Source organism: Hyaena hyaena, unplaced genomic scaffold, assembly GCF_003009895.1.
Source record: "Hyaena hyaena isolate Hyena2069 unplaced genomic scaffold, ASM300989v1 scaffold_10, whole genome shotgun sequence".
NCBI lineage: Eukaryota > Metazoa > Chordata > Mammalia > Carnivora > Hyaenidae > Hyaena > Hyaena hyaena.
Window position 1 is genome coordinate 7402751 of NW_024080642.1, and position 20093 is coordinate 7422843.

General features: G+C 38.7%; 1 protein-coding gene across 1 annotated transcript in view; it reads right to left on the reverse strand.

Annotated features, from left to right (window-relative positions):
• METTL16 (methyltransferase like 16) overlaps nt 1-20093 on the reverse strand; it is a 66292-nt gene that overhangs the window by 17306 nt on the left and 28893 nt on the right. The window contains exons 4-6 of the mRNA XM_039251633.1: nt 19055-19195; nt 16798-16913; nt 14733-14875 (exon numbers count right to left, since the gene is read on the reverse strand). Of these exons, the coding sequence (XP_039107564.1) occupies nt 14733-14875; nt 16798-16913; nt 19055-19195 (400 nt within the window). The remainder of the gene's footprint in view (nt 1-14732; nt 14876-16797; nt 16914-19054; nt 19196-20093) is intronic.

Consider the following 20093-nt stretch of genomic DNA (forward strand, 5'->3'; position numbering starts at 1 on the left):
AAAAAAAAAAAAAAAAAAAAAAGAAAGGAAGAATGCCTTTCATGGGCTCATCAGCAGACTGGACACAGATGAAGAAAGAATCTCTGAGTGTGACGATATCTCAGCAGAAACTGCCAAAAGTGAAAAGTAAAGAGAAAAATCACTGAGCAGGGACACAATACAATACCCAAGAACTGTGGGACAACTACAAAAGGTGTACGATATGTGTAATTGGAATTCCAGAAGGAAAAGACAGGAAAAAATATTTGAAATAATAATGACTGAGAATTTCCCTCAAATTAATGTCAGACACCAAACCACAGATTTGGGAAGGTAAAAGAGATCACTGAGCAGGAAAAACACCAAAAAAAAAAAAAAAAAAAAAAATCACACCTAAGGCATGAGATTTTCAAAATACGAAAACTAAATATGGAAGTCAAAGGGAAAAAGCCACATTATGTATAGAGGAACAAATTACATCAAACTTATCTTAAGAAACCACGCAGGGGGCACCTGGGTGGCTCAGTTGGTTAAGCATCTGATTCCTGGTTTCAGCTTGGGTCATGATCTCACAGTTTGAGAGACTGAGCCCAGTGTGGGGCTCTGAGGTTTGTGAGATTGAACTCTACATTGGGCTCTGCAGTGACAGTACAGAGTCTGCTTGGGATTCTCTGTCTCCTCTCTCTGTTCCCCACACCAGCTCTCTCTCAAAATAAATTAATAAACTTAAAAAAACAAGAATAAAAAAGGAACCATGCAAGAAAGTAAGTAGAATGAAAGTCTAAAATAGAGAAGAAAAAAACCCACCAACCTAGCTAGAATTCTGTACTCTGTAACATTAAAAGTGAAGGAGAAATAAGACTTTCTCAGACAAACAGAAATTGACAGAATTTGTTGCCAGTTCCTTCTCTAGAGAACTTCTCTTAACACTGCAAGGCCTTACAAGAATGAAAACGTATCAGTCTGAAACTCAAATCTATATAAAATGAACAAGGGAGAAAAAATAAGTGGGAGTTAAAAAAACACAAAGAATCAAAACTTTTAAATTTTCTAAAACCTTTTAATGTTTATTTATTTTGAGGAAGAGCATGAGCAGGGGTGGGGCAGAGAGTAAGGGAGAGAGAATCCCAAGCAGGCTCCACACAGTCAGCATAGAGCCCGAAGTGGGGCTTGATCCCAAAAACTGTGAGATTATGACCTGAGCCAAAATCAAGAATTGGACACTTAGCAGACTGAGCCACCCAGGTGCCCCAAAACTTTTTAAGTTCTTAATTGAGCCAACAGATAACAGTTTATTAAAAATAACACCTGGGGCACCTGGGTAGCTCACTCAATTAAAAATCCAACTCGATTTCAGCTCAGGTCATGATCTTGTGGTTGGTGGGACCAAGCCCCACATTGGGCTCTGCGCTGACAGTGTGGATGGAGCCTGCTTGGGATTCTCTCCCTCTCTCTCTCAAAATAAATAAATAAACTTAAAAAAAAATTATCAACAACATATTTGACTATGTATGTTTATAAATATACATATGTATAAATGAAATGAATGACAGCAAAAATACAAGGAACACGAGGAGAATTTTTACATTTACATCAACTGTATTGAGATATAATTTGTATACAGTAAAATTTTCCAATTTTATTTAATTGCATGAATGTTTATTTATTTTTGAGAGAGAGACAGAGGCATACTGCAAGCAGGGGAGAGACAGAATTGAAAGCAGGCTTTAGGCTCTTAGCTTTCAGCACAGAGCCCAACATTGGGCTCAACCCAGGGACTGGAAGATCGTGACGTGACCTAAAGTCCGCTGCCTAACCAAATGAGCCACCCATGCGCCTCTATTTTATTTGTCTTTAAGTAGGTTTCATGCCCAGTGCAGAGCCCAATGTGGGGCTTGAACTCATGACACTGAGATCAAGACCTGAGCTGAGATCAAGAGCTGGACACTGGACTGAGCCACCCAGGTACCCCCTTTTCTGAAATCCAATTTTAAGTATGTAGCTGAATGAATTTTGACAAATGTGTCTATACCACCACCACAATCAAGATATAGAACATTTACAGCACCCTAAAAAGTTCCCTAGTGCTCCTTTGCAGTCTTTTCCCATCCTACCCCAGCCTCCAGTGACCACTGGTCATTCTGTCATAACAGTTTTGCCTCTTCTAGACTTTCATATAAATGTAATCAAAAAGAATGTTTCTTCTATCTGGCTTTGTATCATAAATACACTGGCAGTTTCATATGGTTCCAACTTAATATATTAAATAATATAAATGAAAATCTTAATGTTTATAGAAGTATGAGAAATAACTACTATACTGCTCTAGAAATAATATGCACTAATATTTTATTTTCACTGTTTGTGAAAATAAACTTTCCTTTAAAATTATCATTCCTGGGGCACCTGGGTGGCTTAGTCGATTAAGCGTCCGACTTTCGCTTAGGTCATAATCTCGCGGTTCGTGGGTTCGAGCCCCGCGTCGGGCTCTGTGCTGACTGCCAGCTCAGAGCCTGGAGCCTGTTTCAGAGTCTGTGACTCCCTCTCTCTCTGACCCTCCCCTGCTCACACTGTCTCTCTCTCTCTCTCTCCCCCCTAGACATAAATAAAACATTAAAAAAAATTTTTAAAAAAAGTATCATTCCTGAACAGATTAGATCAGAGTCACCAGAAACCAAGAAATAGCCCAGAACAGAGACAAATCAAAGATACTGTAAATTTCCTTAGGAGATGAAGGAAAGCAAATATTTAGATAAGTAAGGCCTGTTATAGTTAAATATGTCATTGGTAGTTAACATACACTTCGCAGAGTTCATATTTCTTTTAACCCTTGCAGTAAACTGAATACTAGAATTGTGAATCTTTTAAGATTTAATCTCATCAATACACTTAACTGTTTCCTGAAACACTTATATTTCTTACAGCACAAATAGAAGTTACAGCATTTATTAAAAAATTCTGAAGTGACTTCACTTTAAAAAATGCATACCCTTGGGGCGCCTGGGTGGCTTAGTCGGTTAAGCGTCCGACTTTCGCTTAGGTCATGATCTCGCGGTTCGTGGGTTCGAGCCCCGCGTCGGGCTCTGTGCTGACTGCCAGTTCAGAGCCTGGAGCCTGTTTCAGTCTGTGACTCCCTCTCTCTCTGACCCTCCCCTGCTCACGCTGTCTCTCTCTCTCTCTCTCCTAGAAATAAATAAAACATTAAAAAAAACCAAACTCTAATACTCCTCTCATTTCTCCAACCCACACAGACATCTTATGTGCTTGTTTGTTTGCTTTATTTCTTTCTTTCCAAGGAAGTTAGGAATGTAGAGTGAGAAGGGGAGGGGTCAAAAGAACAGNAAAATAAAATAAAAAAATAAAAAAATAAAAAATGCATACCCATTAGATCCTAGCTACTCTCACAGGCATCTTGTGACAACTAATCAAAATGCCAAGTAGAAAAAAGATGAACTAAAGGAAGATCTAGTTACCCAGGAGACTGAACCTATTATACTATTTTAATGATGAAAGTGGCACTCTACTCATTATAGCATTTAGTAATTCCTCCGAGACAGCAGCTTCAAGAAAAAGTATTCTGAAATAAGTTCAAACATACAGGAGAGTTGCAAGCTTAGTACAAATGATTCCAGTATACTCTTCACCCAGATTCATCAATCAACATTTTCCTCCATTTGCTTGTTCTGTGTGTTTTGCTTTGTTTTAAATATTTGAGTGTTAGCTACAGTCATCATCATGCCCCTTTAACCCTTAATATTTTGGCATGTCCATTTTAAAAACAAGGACATTCTCCATTCTCCTTCATAACTACAGAACAATTAATCAAATTGAGAAAATTTAACACTCATACAATATTATGATCTGAAATACAGTCCATTTTCAAATTTCACCAATTATCAATTATCCCAATAACGTCCTACATGGCAATTTTCTCCCCTCATGCAAGATCTAATCTAAGGTCCTGCATTTCATTTACATGTCAAGTCTCTTTAGTCTCCTTCAATCTGGAACAGTTACTCAGCGTCCCCCCCCCTTTTTTTTTTTTTTACTTTTATGACCTTTTTATTTCTGAGGAAATATTTTACAAAACCCCTCATGCTGGTTTGTCTGGAGTTTCCCCAGAGTTAGGTTCCAGTTATAAGTGCTAGGCATGAAGGGCAGGGAGTGCTACTGTGTCCTGGGTGCAACACATCAGAAGGTGATCATCTGCTCAAGGTAGGATGCCACAGGTGTCTCTATTGTAATGTTACCGTATTTCTTTGTGATTATAAGTCATCTGTGGGGAGATTCTCTGAAAGTTAACATTCTACCCCTCCTCAAATTTTCTACTGCTGATCTTCCATGAATCAATTATTACAAAAATGATTGACAAAATCATCAAAGTTTTTCTCACTTTATTATTCCTTCTGCATGTACTAGTTAAGATTCTACTGTGACAAAGAACTTTTTTCTCTATCCCCTTTATGTATTTCATTTGCTTTATTTAATAGGTTAGTATCAACTACTGTCATTATTTATTCTGAAATCATATTGTTCCAGATTTGGCTTGAGCTAGCTCCTATATCCTTTTGACATGTCATTTTTTTAACACTTTCTTAGTTTTTGATATTATAAAATATTCCAGGCTCTTCTTAAACTTACCCTTACCCAGCAGTGGAATCACCCATTTCTCCAATGCGTCTGATTCTTTTTAGTGGGGATTACTTACTTTAAAACTTTTTAAAACACCAAACCTTAAATAGAAGTGGAATACAGAAAAATAGAAGAAGTGGCATAGTAAAGTGGACATGAGCGTAGTTAAAAACTTCCCTCATTGTGGAACCAAGGATTTTGCTGCCTATAGTGAATTATCAGAATAAATGCCCCTCAACATGCAGAACAGCCCTAATGTCCACCTGATCTAAAAATTTACCACGTAATGCGCGGTAACGCATTACAGATCTACATGGCTAAAAGTAAACTTTTATCTTATGTTCTTCTTACTTTAAGTAGTTTTAATTACTCACATACATTTTTACAAGTACAAGAAACACGGCAATAAGACTCTCCAAGGCAGTGGGACCAAGGCTTTTCATTCTTTGGTATTCCTTTTCATAACGGCCCGATGTACTAAAAATACATGCTTGTTGATTTTAACAACTCTCTTCTTTGACCACTTAAAGTAGAACTAACTAGGGGCGCCTGGGTGGCTTAGTTGGTTAAGTGTCCAACTTTTGCTTAGGTCATGATCTCGCGATTCGTGGGTTCGAGCCCCGCGTCGGGCTCTGTGCGGACTACCAGCTCAGAGCCTGGAGCCTGTTTCAGAGTCTGTGTCTCCCTCTCTCTCTCTGACCCTCCCCTGCTCACGCTGCCTCTCTCTCTCTCCTAGAAATAAATAAAAATATTTAAAAAAAAATTAAAAAAAATAAAGTAGAACTAACCAGTGACTACCTACTATAGGTAGATACGCCATGAAAGTGATACAGCCAGCATGTCATGCCATGAACCACTGGACTCAACCTGTTCTCCCTAAGATCTGAGTGCAATCACCAATCAATGAGGCTCTGCCCCATCAAACTTGAAAGGGAATGTAACTATGCATGTATGCATGATACCTAAATTAAGGTTATGAGAAGCACATAACCTAATTCATAAAAAAAAAAAAAAGTCCCTTATCTTTCAGGCTGTTTAATTCTTTATCTTCCTACCTTAACAGGAAATAAAAAATCAAAATACCAGTACCTGCCTCCTGCGAAGCTCACAACTAAAAAATACGTTTTAGGGACGCCTGGGTGGCTCACTCGGTTGGGCGGCCGACTTTGGCTCAGGTCATGATCTCAAGGTTCTTAAGTTTGAGCCCCACGTTGGGCTCTGTGCTGACAGCTAGCTCAGAGCCTGGAGCCTGCTTCAGATTCTGTATCTCCCTCTTTCTCTGACCCTCCCCTGCTCACACTGTCTCCCTCTCTCAGGGAAAAAAAAGTTAAAAAATACTTTTTAGGTTTTAACTGAGAAAATCCTCTTCTACTGGAGAACAGGCTTGTATATTATCTGACCCCCAATACATCTCTACCTTCTATATTTGTGTGGTGAGTTACTGAAGCAAGGAGTAAAGATGGAATCAGAGATGGAAGAGAGCCATCCACATTATAGTCTCATCAGATGTATCTGTGGAGGTTCAGGAACAAATGAGAAGTGGTATGTTCTTTTTAACACTGAATAAAAGAGTAAATATAATGCCCAATAATAAGGAATTACTTAATTGTGGACTGTTGTGAAGCTATTTAAAATTACTACTATGCACATACCATTAGCCGCAAAGAAACACAGGAATGAAAAAAATTAAGTTAAAATCAAAAGCAGAAAACAAAATTAGTGGTATTCATGATTACAACCATGGGAATAAAAAAGGGGGGAACTGGCTGGAAATGCACCCAAAGTAAGCTACCAGTTGTGTCAAAGTGCTGAGATCAATGTTTTCTGCATTTACTAATTTTCTGTGTGATTATATTGTTTAAGAGATAAAAGTACAAATAATAATAACATCTAACATTTAGATAGCACTTCCGTCTACATGTATACTCATATGTAATTTCTCTTCATTCTCTGAACAGCTATGGGAGGTATTATCCCCAAAGTTGGAGTCTTTCCGCTGAAGAATTAACTAAAAGCTCAGTTATAAAATCTACAATTATACCTTGCTATTATTACTTATAGTACCCCATAACTATACTAACATCTACTTTAAAAAAACAGAAGGGAGGGGACTTTTTATTTACATAACAAAGTACTTGTTACATTTTCTTTCAACACAATGGACCAGCATGTAAATCTACTGAACTCCTAGAACAGCTGAATTAAAATGATCTTAAAATTCTTTATACCAAATATGTGCTCACTTAAGTCTATGACCACCCTGTGAGTTCTAAAGTAGCTATTATTATCCCATTTTACCAAAAAGAAAACAAAGTTTACATTTGGTAATTAAGAATGTTATTAAAGAATCACAATCAAAAGGCACAGAGGCGCCTGGGTGGCACAGTGGGTTGGGCATCTGGCTCTTGATTACGGCTCTGGTTACTGTCTCACGGTTTCGTAGTTTCAGGCCCTGTGTCAGGCTCTGTGCTGCAGTGTGGAGGCTGCTTGGGATTCTCTCTCCCCCTCTCTGCCCATCCCCCCCTTGCGTTCAGTCTCTCTCAAAATAAATAAATAAGTTTTTTTAAAAAGGCACAGATTATTCAATTTGTTGCCTATCACCAAGTAATGTTGAATATATACAAACCCAGGAAGTATCCACCATCTGGCAGGGGGTAGGGAACAGAAAGGAAAAAGCATAAAGAGGAAAAACGGTGAAACCAGTATTAAGTTGGAACTTTGTGAGATACAGATCTCTTACTCCTGGAGAAATCATAAAATAACCGCTCTAAAAGCAATCAGCTACAGCCCAAGTCAAACTGATTATAAATAGATCTGTAAAACAGATCTACTGATCCATTTAGAAGGTTGGGTAAGTCTCTAAAAAAGACAATGCTCTTTTTTTTTTAATTTTCTTTTTAACATTTTATTTATTTTTGAGAGAGAGAGAGTGAGTAGGGGAGAGGCAGAGAGAGACAGACAGACAGACAGAATCTGAAGCAGGATCCAGGCTCTGAGCTGTCAGCACAGAGCCTGATGGGGGCCCAAACTCATGAACTGAGAGATCACAAACTTAGCTGAAGTTGGCCACTTAACTGAGCCATCCAGACACCCCCAAAACACAATGGTATTAGGTAAGCTTAAGTCATAGGTAAGGTTGAAAAGCACTTGTAACTTCTTCAACAATAGAAAAGCTGTCTAGACCAGAAATCAGGAGATCTGGGTCCCAAGTTTCTAATCTGTAAAACTAAGATGCTGGAGAACTTTACCTCCTAAAGGCGTCCCAGCTGCAAAATCCTTTAAGATATAGAACAAAACTGCAGGTGATGCTGTGCGTGACTCAGGCGAGCCAGGACTCATACCAGGGAGGTGAGGCATCTTGAGTGCCATCACTGAGATCAGTCCAACAAATTTAACTGACTTCACCCCATAATGTTAAAAACTCTGAGTTCCTACATTTTTTCAGGAATAAGGAGAGAAAAATTCTAGAGAGATAAGAAGCAAATGGTAGGGTTAAAATACTTGTTTTTAATCCCTTATTTTTCAGAGCTTCAAAATATAGGTACACCTCATTTTAGTGTGCCTCCTTCATTGCACTTTATAGATAACTTTTTTTTTTTTTTTAACAAATTGAGGTTTGTGGCAATCTTAAATTGAGCATCTCTATTGGCATCATTTTTCCAACTGCCACTGCTCACTTTGTGTCTCTGTTGTCACATTTTGGGAATTCTCCCAATATTTCAAACTTTTTCATTATTACAGTATTTGTTATGATGATCTGTGTCAGTACTATTATAACTGTTCTGGGGCGCCACGAGTCGCACCCATGCAAGATGGTGAACTTAACCAGTGACTGTTACGTGTGCTCTGACTGCTCCACTAACCAGCTATTCCCCCATCTCTCTCCCTTTCCTTCCTATTCCAAGACACTACGATATTGAAATTAGGCTAATTAATAACCCTAACACGGGTCTCTAAGTATTCAAGTGAAAGGAGGGTCCATGTCTCTCACTGTAAATCGAAACTTAGAGATGATTAAGCTTAGTTAAGAAGGCCTGCCAAAAGCCGAGAGGCCAAAAGCTAGGCCTGTTGTGACTGTCAGCCAACTTGCAAAAAAAGAGTTTGTTTTTTTTAATTTTTAATGTTTTATTTATTTCTGAGACAGAGAGAGACAGCGTGAGCAGGGGAGGGTCAGAGACAGAGGGAGATACAGAATCTGAAGCAGGCTCCAGGCTCTGAGCTAGCCATCAGCACATAGCCTGACACAGGGCTCAAAAAATTACCCCCTTGTCAGGGGCTAATGCAGCTGGTGATTTAAGCTGAAGCCAATGCTCACTGAACATTCAGAAAATCCTACAGCCCTTAAGAATTATGCTAAATTTACTCTGCTTGAGCTCTATAAAAGCAACGAAGCCTGGATGACAGCACAATTTTTATAACATAGTTTACTGAATATTTTAACCCCACTGTTGAGACCTACCGCTCAGAAGAAAAGATTCCTTTCAAAATATTGCTGCTCACCGACAATGTACCTCATCACCCAAGAACCCTGATGGAGACACACAATGAGATGTTTTCATGCCTGCTAACATAACATCCATTCTGCAGCCCATTGATCAAGAATAAGGACTTTCAAATCTTAAATTTAAGACAATACCTTACATAAGGCTATAGCTGCCAGTGACTCCTTTCGTGGAGCTGGGCAAAGTATATTGAAAATCTTTTGGGAGCACCTGGGTGGCTCAGTTGGTTAGGATCTGACTCTTGGTTTTGGCTCAGGTCATAATCTTGCACTTCATGAGTTCGAGCCCTGCATCATGCTCTGCGCTGGCAGTACAGAGCCTGCTTGGGTTTCTCTCTCTCTCTCTCTCTCTCTCTCTCTGCCTCACCCTCATGCACATGCTCTCTCTTGAAATTAATAAACTTACAAAAAAATTTTTTTTAAAGAAAGAAAACCTTCTGCAAAGGATTCTCCATTCTAGATGCCACTAAGAATATTTACAATTCACGGGAAAAGGTCAAAATCTCAACATTAATAAAAGTTTGGAAAGAAGTTGATTCCATTCCACATGAATGGAGGCCTTCCGGACTTCAGTTAAGAAGCAGCCACAGATGCGGTGGAAACAGCAAGAGAACCAGAATTAGAAGCAGAACTTGAAAGGGGACTCAGCTGCTGCAATCTCATGATGAACCTTGAATGGATGAGGAGATGCTGCCTGTGGATGAGTAACGAAAGTTTCTTGAGATGGAATCTACTTCTGGTGAAGATGTTGTGAAGACTGTTGAAATGACAACAAAGGATTTAGAATATTCCATTAACTTAGTATGTAAGCAGCAGCAGGATTTGAGAGAATTAACTCCAATTTTGAAAGTCTACTGTGAGTGGAATGTTATCAGACAGCACCACATGCTACAGAGAAATTGTTTGAAAGAGTCAATGGATGCAGCAAACTCCACTGTTCTTATTTAATGAAACTGACACAGGGACGCCTGGGTGGCTTAGTCGGTTAAGCGTCCGACTTTCGCTTAGGTCATGATCTCGCGGTTCATGGGTTCGAGCCCCGTGTCAGGCTCTGTGCTGACTGCCGGCTCAAAGCCTGGAGCATGTTTCGGAGTCTGTGTCTCCCTCTCTCTCTGACCCTCCCCTGCTCACGCTGTCTCTCTCTCTCCTAGAAATAAATAAAAAATATTTTTAAAAAATAAAAAAATAAAGAAACTGACACAGCACCCCAGCTTCAGCCACCACCAGTTGCGGCCATCAACACAGAGATCCCCCCCACCAGCAGAGAGATTACAACTCACTGATGCTGAACAAAAATGTTCACACAGCATTTTTTAGCAATAAAGCATTTTTTAATTAAGGCATATACCTTTTTTAGATATAATGCTATTGAACATTTACTATAGTATAGCTGTATTGTGCATATAACTTTTATATGTACCAGGAAACCAAGTAGTTCATTTGACTTGCTTAATACTGCGATATTCACTTCCCGGTGGTGGTCTAGAACCAAATCTACAGTATCTCCAAGGTGTATCTGTATACGGTTTTTCAGAGTAGCACAGTGGTTTAAATAGTATGTCAACTCATCCCCAAAAGCAAGGGAATCAAAAGCAAAAATAAACTACTGGGACCTCATCAAGATTAAAAGCTTCTGCATGGCAAAGGAAAGAATCCGTAAAACTAACAGGCAACCGACGGAATGGGAAAAGAGAGTTGCAAATGACATATCAGATAAAGGGCTGGTATCCAAAATCTAAGGAACTCACCAAACTCCACACCCGAAAAACAAACAACCCAGTGAAGAAATGGGCAGAAGATATGAACAGACACTTCTCCAAAGAGGACATCCAGATGGCCAACAGACACATGAAACGATGCTCAGCCTCCCTCCTCATCAGGGAAATACAAATCAAAACCACATTGAGATACCACCTCACGCCGGTCAGAGTGGCTAAAATGAGCAAATCAGAGGACTCTAGATGCTGACGAGGATGTGGAAAAACGGGCACCCTCCTACACTGGTGGTGGGAATGTAAACTGGTACAGCCCCTCTGGAAAACAGTGTGGAGGTTCCTCAAAAAATTAACAATAGAACTCCCCTAGGACCCAGCAATAGCACTGCTAGGAATTTACCCAAGGGATAAAGAAATGCTGAAGCATAGGAGCACATGTACCCCAATGTTCATAGCAGCACTCTCAACAATAGCCAAAACATGGAAAGAGCCTAAGTGTCCATCAACAGATGAATGGATCAAGAAGATGTGGTTTATCTATACCATGGAATACTACATGGCAATGAGAAAGAATGAAATCTGGCCATGTGTAGCAACATGGATGGACCTTGAGGGTGTTATGCTGAGCAAAATAAGTCAGGCAGAGAAGAACAAATACCGTATGTTTGCACATATAGGAGGATTAGGAGGAACTTAACGAAGGACCATGGGGGAGAAGAAGGGGGGAAATAGTAGGGGAGAGGGAGGGAGGCAAACCATGAGAGACTCTTGAATGCTGAGAACAAACTGTGGACTGATGGGGGGAGGGGACAGATGGGCATGGAGGAAGGCACTTGTGGGGATGAGCACTGGGTATTATATGGAAATCAACTTGACAATAAACTATTTGTTAAAAATAAATAAATAAATAAAAAGCTTTGTGACCTGAGCAAGTCATTCTACTTTCTCAGTCTCAGTTCCTTATCATCTACAAAATGAAGAAAAGTAATACATATGGTACAAGGTATTTTGAGAATTAAGTGACACAGCATACATGTAAGTCACTCAATAAAAGGTATGATATTCTAAAACTAAAATAAATAAATATTATGTCCACTATGAAAATATTCAGAAGGACGTGAACTGGTACTATGTACAAATGAAAAGTCAACATGGAACAATATGAAATTATAAACATTTATGAGCAATACTACCCCAAAACACTGCTTTTGTCTTAAAAAAAAAAAAAAAAAGAGTTGATTTCGTCTCTTCCTTATCATCCCTTTCAATCTGCATGAATCCCAACAGAGAGGACAAAACTGCTGAATCCTATTTTCAAATAAATCATAAATGGATAATGTTTCCCATCTGTGATACCAAGCTCAAAATGGTCAGCTCTCCCTAAGTATGATGGACTCTTGCAATTTATCCTTTCTAGCAAACGTATACCTTTCATTCAATTTGGGGGCAGCCATGAAGCCGGGTATAGGCAGACCTGAAACATACTGATCAATTTCTCTTCCTTACAATGGTGTTCCTTGAAAACATATTTTTGTAGTTCAAGTGGGACTTTATCTGTTAACAGAAATTTACTGATTAAAAGCCTCCTGAAAACAACCTTCCCCATTTTCCTGGTTGGCTTCAGTCCCCTCAAAAGCTGACAGTAGATCCTCAAATGGCCACACAGCCCAATTTACCTCTTTTTATGAGTTTCAATGCTCTGTTACCTTAAGTTTATTTTACTCATTCAGACTCTTCTCAATGCTCAGTGTAACTTAAGTCACTTTCTTCTTTATATCTAATATGTCATTGAACAAATCAGTTTAAAGCAGAAATGTATTAACCTTTGGCTTCAACAAGGTCTAAATAAATCCTCTGAGAGGGAGAATGTCCAATAATCCAGTTGCTTTCCACAAATGTATAAATTCACATTTTAAAAATTAGGGTATTCATTGGTTTTAGAATTGGCCTTTTACTAAGATAAGCAGTATTAAACACATATGAAGGAGAAAAAAGTCTTCCTTATTCAGCAATTTCACTCTGGGCCTATACCCAAAAGAACTGAAAGCAGAGTCTTACAAGATACTTGCAAATTTGTGTTCATACCATCATTATACACAATAGATAAAAGAGTGAAACAACCCAAGTGCCCATCAACAGCTAAATGAATAAACAATGTGGCATATACATACAATGGAATATTAATATTATTCAGCCTTAAAAAGGAGGGAAATAGGGGCGCCTGCGTGGCTCAGTCGGTTAAGCGTCCAACTTCGGCTCAGGTCATGATCTCACAGTTCGTGGGTTTGGGCCCCACGTCGGGCTCTGTGCTGAGAGCTACCTCAGAGCCTGGAGCCTGTTTCAGATTCTGTGTCTCCCTCTCTCTCTGACCCTCCCCTGCTCACTCTGTCTCTCTCTCAGAAATAAATAAAACATTAAAAAGGAAAAAAAAATTTTTTCTAATAAAAGGAAGAAAATTGTGACACATGCTATAACATACATGGACATTGAGGACATTATGCTAAGTGAAAGAAGCCAGTCACAAAAGAACAAATACTATAAAAAGTCCCCTACAATAGTCAAATTCATAGGGACAGAAAGAATGTTATTTGCCAGAGACTGGGGCAAAAGGCGGGGAAAGAGGGGCTGTTGGTTAGTTTAATGGGTAGGGAATTTTAGTTTTACACAAAAGAGTTCTGGAGATTAGCTGCATAACAATATAAACGTACTTAATACTACTAAACTATACACTTACTTTTTTCGATGTTTATTTTTGAGAGAGAGACAGAGTGCAAGTGACGGAGGAGCAGAGAGAAAGGAGACACAAAATCCAAAGCGGCTCCAGGCACAGAGCTCCACGTGGGGCTCAAACCCATGAGCAGCTGAGATCCTGGCCTCAGCCAAGTTGGATGCTCAAGCGACTGAGCCACCCAGGTGCCCCTAAATTATACACTTTAAAATGTATAGTTTTATGTTAAAACTGTAAGTTTTTGGGGTACCTGTGTAGTTCAGTCGGTTGAGCATCTGAATCTTGATTTTGGCTCAGGTGATGATCCCAAGGTGGTGAGACTGAACCTCACATTGGGCTCCCTGCTGAGTGTGGAACCTGCTTAAGATTCTCTATCTCTCCCTCTGCCCTTTCCTCACTTGCACAAGCTCTCTTTTGCTCTCAAAAAACAAAAACAAAAACCCATACCTATAAATTTTATGTTATGTGTATTTTATCACAATTTAAAAAAATCTTCTCTATGCCCCAGTGCTAAGTGCTAGGGTTAAAAGACCTTTACTTTTGAACTACCACATTATCCATCATTTCAACAACACTTGGCAGAGTGAGAAGTCAAGCGAGATAAATAGCACTTTTTGAGTACTTTATGTTCCTTTAATGACAGGCGTGTTGTCCGAAATAATTAGCTTTTAAAAAGAAATGGCCTTAACTCTCCTCTGGAACTGGTTAGTGATCTCAGTTTCCCTTCATTAAGTTCTTGACAGCTCAATGTCCTCACATCTGTCATTGTTTGGGAGACTGATTCCAAGAACATAAATGGCTTCAAGGACTAGGCAACAAATTTATTCTGGTTCACGGGACAGATCTGAACCCATCTGTTTTCTAATCAAAAGCCATATTTGAATCAGTTTTGTTCCACCACAGTACCATACCAATGAGAACAATACAATCATACGGTATTTCCCTTTCTATCCATGTAGCGTAGACAATTATAAGAAACACAAATCAATAAAGGGGACGAGAGCATCCTCAGAAACAGGGTCTTTGCACACTGCAGGATCTGTTTATTCTTCAGGCTTCTTCAGGATTGGTATCTGTTTATTCTTCAGGCTACTGTGATTACATCTCCTCTACATGACATGGTTTCTTTCCGAATTACATAGGGAGAAAACAGTCCATGTTGTTATAACTAACTTACCTTAATCTTTTTTTAAGTTGTAAACTGTCATGAATGATCCTCTTAACAAACTCTAATTCACCTCCCTCTGCCATGATCTCTGTGATGCCTCCTGTATTTACAGAACTAGGCGGCGGTCTCCGAGGGTTTCGAGAGTTTACTCCCTGTACAAAAACAACAGGATCTGGTGAAAATTTTAATCCACTCCTACTTCAAACCAAATTAAAAAACGCAAACGGATCAAAGATCTAAATATAAAAGGTAGGGGCGCCTGGGTGGCTTAGTCGGTTAAGTGTCCAACTTTCGCTTAGGTCATGATCTCATGGTTCGTGGGTTCGAGCCCCGCGTCGGGCTCTGTGCTGACTGCCAGCTCAGAGCCTGGAGCCTGTTTCAGTCTGTGACTCCCTCTCTCTCTGACCCTCCCCTGCTCACGCTGTCTCTCTCTCTCTCCTAGAAATAAATTAAAAAAATAAAAAAAACATTAAAAATAAGTAAATAAATATAAAAGGTAAAATTATAAAGCTCTTAGAAGAAAACATAGCAGTATATCTTCATGGCCTTGGACTACACAGTGGTTTCTTAGAGAAACTGGACTCCTTAATATTAAACTTTTGAGCTGCAAAGGACTCCATTAAGAAAGTGAAAAGACATCTCACAAAATAGGAGAATATGTTTGCAAATAATAAATCTAGTAAGGGACTTGTGTTAGAATACATAAATTCTTACAACAATAACTGTAAAAAAATAATTCAATTTTTAAATGGGTAAAAGACCTGAATTGCCATTGTTCAAAGAAGATATACATACAAGCTGTGAATAAGCACATGAAAAGATGTTCAACATAATTAGCCACTAGGGAAATATGCATCAAAACCAAGATGTGATATCACTTTATACTACTTCATACCCACTATAATGTCTATAATCATAAAGATATATGACAAAAGTGTTGACAAGGATATGGAGGAACTGGATTGGAAGCCTCACATACTGGGTGGTGCTGGTGGAAATGTAAAATGGTGCAGCCACTTTGGAAAACAGTATGGCAGTTCCTCAAACAACTAAACCCAGTTATCACATGACCCAGTAATTCCACTCCTACACAAACATTTGTACATGAATGCTCATAGTAATGTTATTCTTTTTTTTTTTTTTTTAACGTTTTATTTATTTCTGAGAGAGAGAAAGACAGCATGAGCAGGGTAGGGTGAGAGAGAGAGAGGTACAGAATCCGAAACAGGCTGCAGGCTCTGAGCTAGCTGTCAGCACAGAGCATGACGCAGGGCTTGAACCCATGAACCATGAGATCATGACTTGAGCCAAAGTCGGACACTTAACCAAGACTGAGCCACCCAGGCGCCCCAGCATTATTCTTAACAACCAAAAAGCAGAGACAACTCAAATGTCCATCAACTAATAGATAAGGAAAATGTGGTATTTCCATTCAATGAAATATTTTTTGGTAATAAAAAGAAATTAAGTACTGACATGTGCCACAAAATGGATGAAACTTTAAAATATATTATGCTTAGTGAAAGGAATCGGTTACAGAATGTATGATTCCATTTACATGAAATATCCAAAGCAGGCAAATCCATAAAAACAAAGTACACTGTTGGTTACCTAGGACTGTAGGAGCTGCGGGAAACTGAGAGTAACTGCTAATGAAGAGGGATTTTTTCCTAGTGGCAGTGGGAGAGGGGGTAGCTGGGGAGCAAGGAAAATGTTCTAAAATTGACTGCAGTGATAGCAGCATGACTCTGTGAATACACTAAGAATAACTAAATTATATCCTTTAAGTGGGAGAACTGTATGGCATGTGAATTATATCAATAAAACTGTTATAAAAAGAAATGGGTACTTTTAATATGTTCATATACACATAAATAAACTGATTTATGATGTGTAAGATATGTAAACCAATAAACTTCCTTCATTAAGTCAATCTGAACTGAGTCTTCAGGTGCTTGATACCAGAACCATCCTGCTACAGCCTCCAAAATAAAAGTTGTTCTTTGCTCTTATCTTTGCCAACATCAACAACTTAGATAAATATCTAATTATTTTAAAGCAGAAGATATTTTACCTTTGCTTCCAACTGATTAGCAAAAAAGGGTGGGTTGCACATGCAAAAATCATAGATTATCTCAGATTCTTCTTTAAGAGCATCCATCAGGAGTGTCTTCTGTGGTACTTTTACCACTAGGAGAAAATATAGAACTGTTAACTACTGTTAATGCAGAGGCAGTTTTCAAATATAACCAGAGATTCTATAATACTAGTTCCTTAAAGAGGTGGAGCTTAATATCCCTCTCCTTGAGTATAGGTTGCACTCAATGACTCACTTTTATTGAATAAAATGAATATGACGAAGTGACAAGATGTCACTCCTGAGGCTAGGTCATAAGAGAAAAATGGCTTCCTCCTTGTCCTATTTCTTGAATTACCTGCACTAAGAGAAGCCAGCTGATGCACCTAAGGATACTCAACTGGTCTAGAGGAAAGAAGCATATGAATGAACCAATCAAGGCTTCCTATCAATAGCCATATAAGTGAATGGCTTTTGGAAGCAAATCTCTACTAGTAGTCAATCCTTCAGATAACTACAACCTCATGAAAGACCAGAACCGCCTAACTAGGCCATGCCCAAATTTCCAGCCCACACAAACATGACATAAATATTTACTGTTTAAAGTTGCAGGATTTTGGAGTATTGTGTACTACATGAATGGACAACTGAAGAACACATTATTAGTATCTCCCCTGAGAATAACATGCTTAACACTAGTGAGAAAAGTCTAGTTTTTCCAGAAAGAGACATAAATTCTCCTTAATGAAGAAAAGAAAACTCGAACAGCTCTTTAAATATAATAGTAAGCACAAATATTCAAAAGTAACTGGTCACTAAGGGGACTTGATTTCCATATTCTGAAATTTAAAAGACGGTATACTTTAAGGTTTCCCTTCTAAAATCCTGGTGATTAGGTTAATCATATACAGCCATTTCATATTATTTATATTATATTAATTATGTTATTTCATATACAGACACCCAACATTCATGGTAGTTCTGTTCTATACTCAGCATGGACAATGAATCAGAACCAGCGGCTCCTAAGAGAAATATTTAGGGTTAGGGAACTGTGAGCAAGCCGCTGGTCACACATTCTCATCAACTAATCAACATACGACTTTGTTTTATGTGTTTCTGTTTAAAAATACCTTATTTAATATACATTGCTGATTCGTTGCTGATTCGTTAACACTGAAATCACACCAACACTAGAACTCATGTCTGAATGAGGCTTATCTAATACACATATTTCTTGAAAGGTGTATCACACTCATCTTGTATTTAAGGAACATTAGATTTGGGGTGCCTGGGTGGCTTAGTCGGTTAAACGTCCGACTTTCGCTTAGGTCATGATCTCGCGGTTCGTGGGTTCGAGCCCCGCGTCGGGCTCTGTGCTGACCGCCAGCTCAGAGCCTGGAGCCTGTTTCAGAGTCTGTGACTCCCTCTCTCTCTGACCCTCCCCTGCTCGCACTGTCTCTCTCTCTCTCTCTCTCTCCTAGAAAGAAATAAAACATTAAAAAAAAAAAAAAAGGAACATTAGATTTTACTTCATACTATGTTTAAACAGCAAAGTCGCCAAGAAAAAGCCTAAAAATGCCAAAAAAGTGGCACTACATAGACTATGAAAAGGACACTTGTTTAAAGCAGCTGAAACAAGACAGATCAGCACCTTGTACAACTTCAGCTGGAAACATGTATGTTGGGTGACTCAAAGTTTTTGCCACTCTGCACATATCTGTGAATGACCATAAAAGTACCCGAGGTATTGATTTTGGGGTTAATTATAACCCCAAGTAGGCAGATCTAACAAAGAGACAAATTTACAAATACAGAATCCACAAAATTATGAGGATCAACTGTATTTACTATATTCCCTTCTGCATTAAAACTGATAACAGAGCTGTAAACTCCATTACAATGTACTGTACCATAATTTTAAAAATTACCAGAGTCCATATATTTTAAAAAAACCTGTTTTTAACGTTGATTTATTTTTGAGAGAAAAAGAGACCGATCGTGTGCATGGGTAAGGGCAGAAAGAGAGAGAGACAGAGGGAAAGACACACAGACTCTGAAACAGGCTCCAGGCTGTCAGCACAGAGCCCACTCACGAACTGTGAGATCATGACCTGAGCCGAAGTCAGACGCTTAACTGGCTGAGCCATCCAGGTGTCCCAAAACTCCATATATTAAAGGAAAAAATGAGATTTCTTAAATTATAAAGAGAGGTTAACACAAGTGCTTGAGGTATTTGTTCTGTAGAGCTAACCTTTTATAAGATCAGATAAATTATTCTGTTCCACATTTTTCTTTGCATAGTTGAAGCACATATCATCCACTTCGGTGGCAAGGAAATACCAGCCATTTAAGGTTGTTCCAAGTAAAGGATAGATGCAGGATGCCCCCGTACCTAGTAAAATGAAAATTCAAAACACGTTGCACATACCAGATGGAAAGGTGAGAATAATAAGCAAAACACCATTCTTCCCCTTCTTAAAATTCTTATAACCTTGATAGTAGAAATCCTAAGCTGGTACCTGACTGTACACATACCATAGCTGCTGGGTTCTCTAGTCATTTCAGGTGTGTCAGCCTTACCTGACATAATTGGATTCAACTTTCCTAGAGGACAAAAACCTTGCTCTTTTGAGTGCTACATGTAATGAAGTGCACATAACTGGTTGCTGATCAAGGACTACAGGACTTATAAGCTAAAAACTGTCAAAATAATCATTTACTTTATACAATTTTTCATTTTAAATCGCACGCAAAATTTGATTTTCTTAAAATCAATGCTTAAAAAAAAATCAATGTACATCCCACTCCCCAAAAGCAGAAAAAAATACACAGGGTATAAAATTATTATGATTATGGGGTGCCTGGGTGGCTCAGTCAGTTAAGCATCCAACTTCAGCTCAGGTCACGATCTCACAGTCTGTGGGTTCGAGCCCTGCGTCGGTTTCTGTGCTGACAGCTAACTCAGAGCCTGGAGCCTGCTTCAGATTCTGTGTCTTCCTCTCTCTCTTCCCCTGCTCCCTCTCTGTCTCTCAAAATAAAATAAAGACACTAAAATAAATAAATAAATAAATAAATAAATAAATAAATAAATAAATAGTTATGATTATTTAAACGACTAACACCTAAAGATCTGTTATGTTGTTACTTGAAGGAAATCAGAAGTTAAAAAAACAAAATAAAACAAAAAAAAAAACTTGAGAGAATTCGTATCTTAGATGTGATGACATGGAAAGACATTTGATCCATATCTAAAACACCAATCATTGGCTTCCCCTACTACAGTTTCAAGA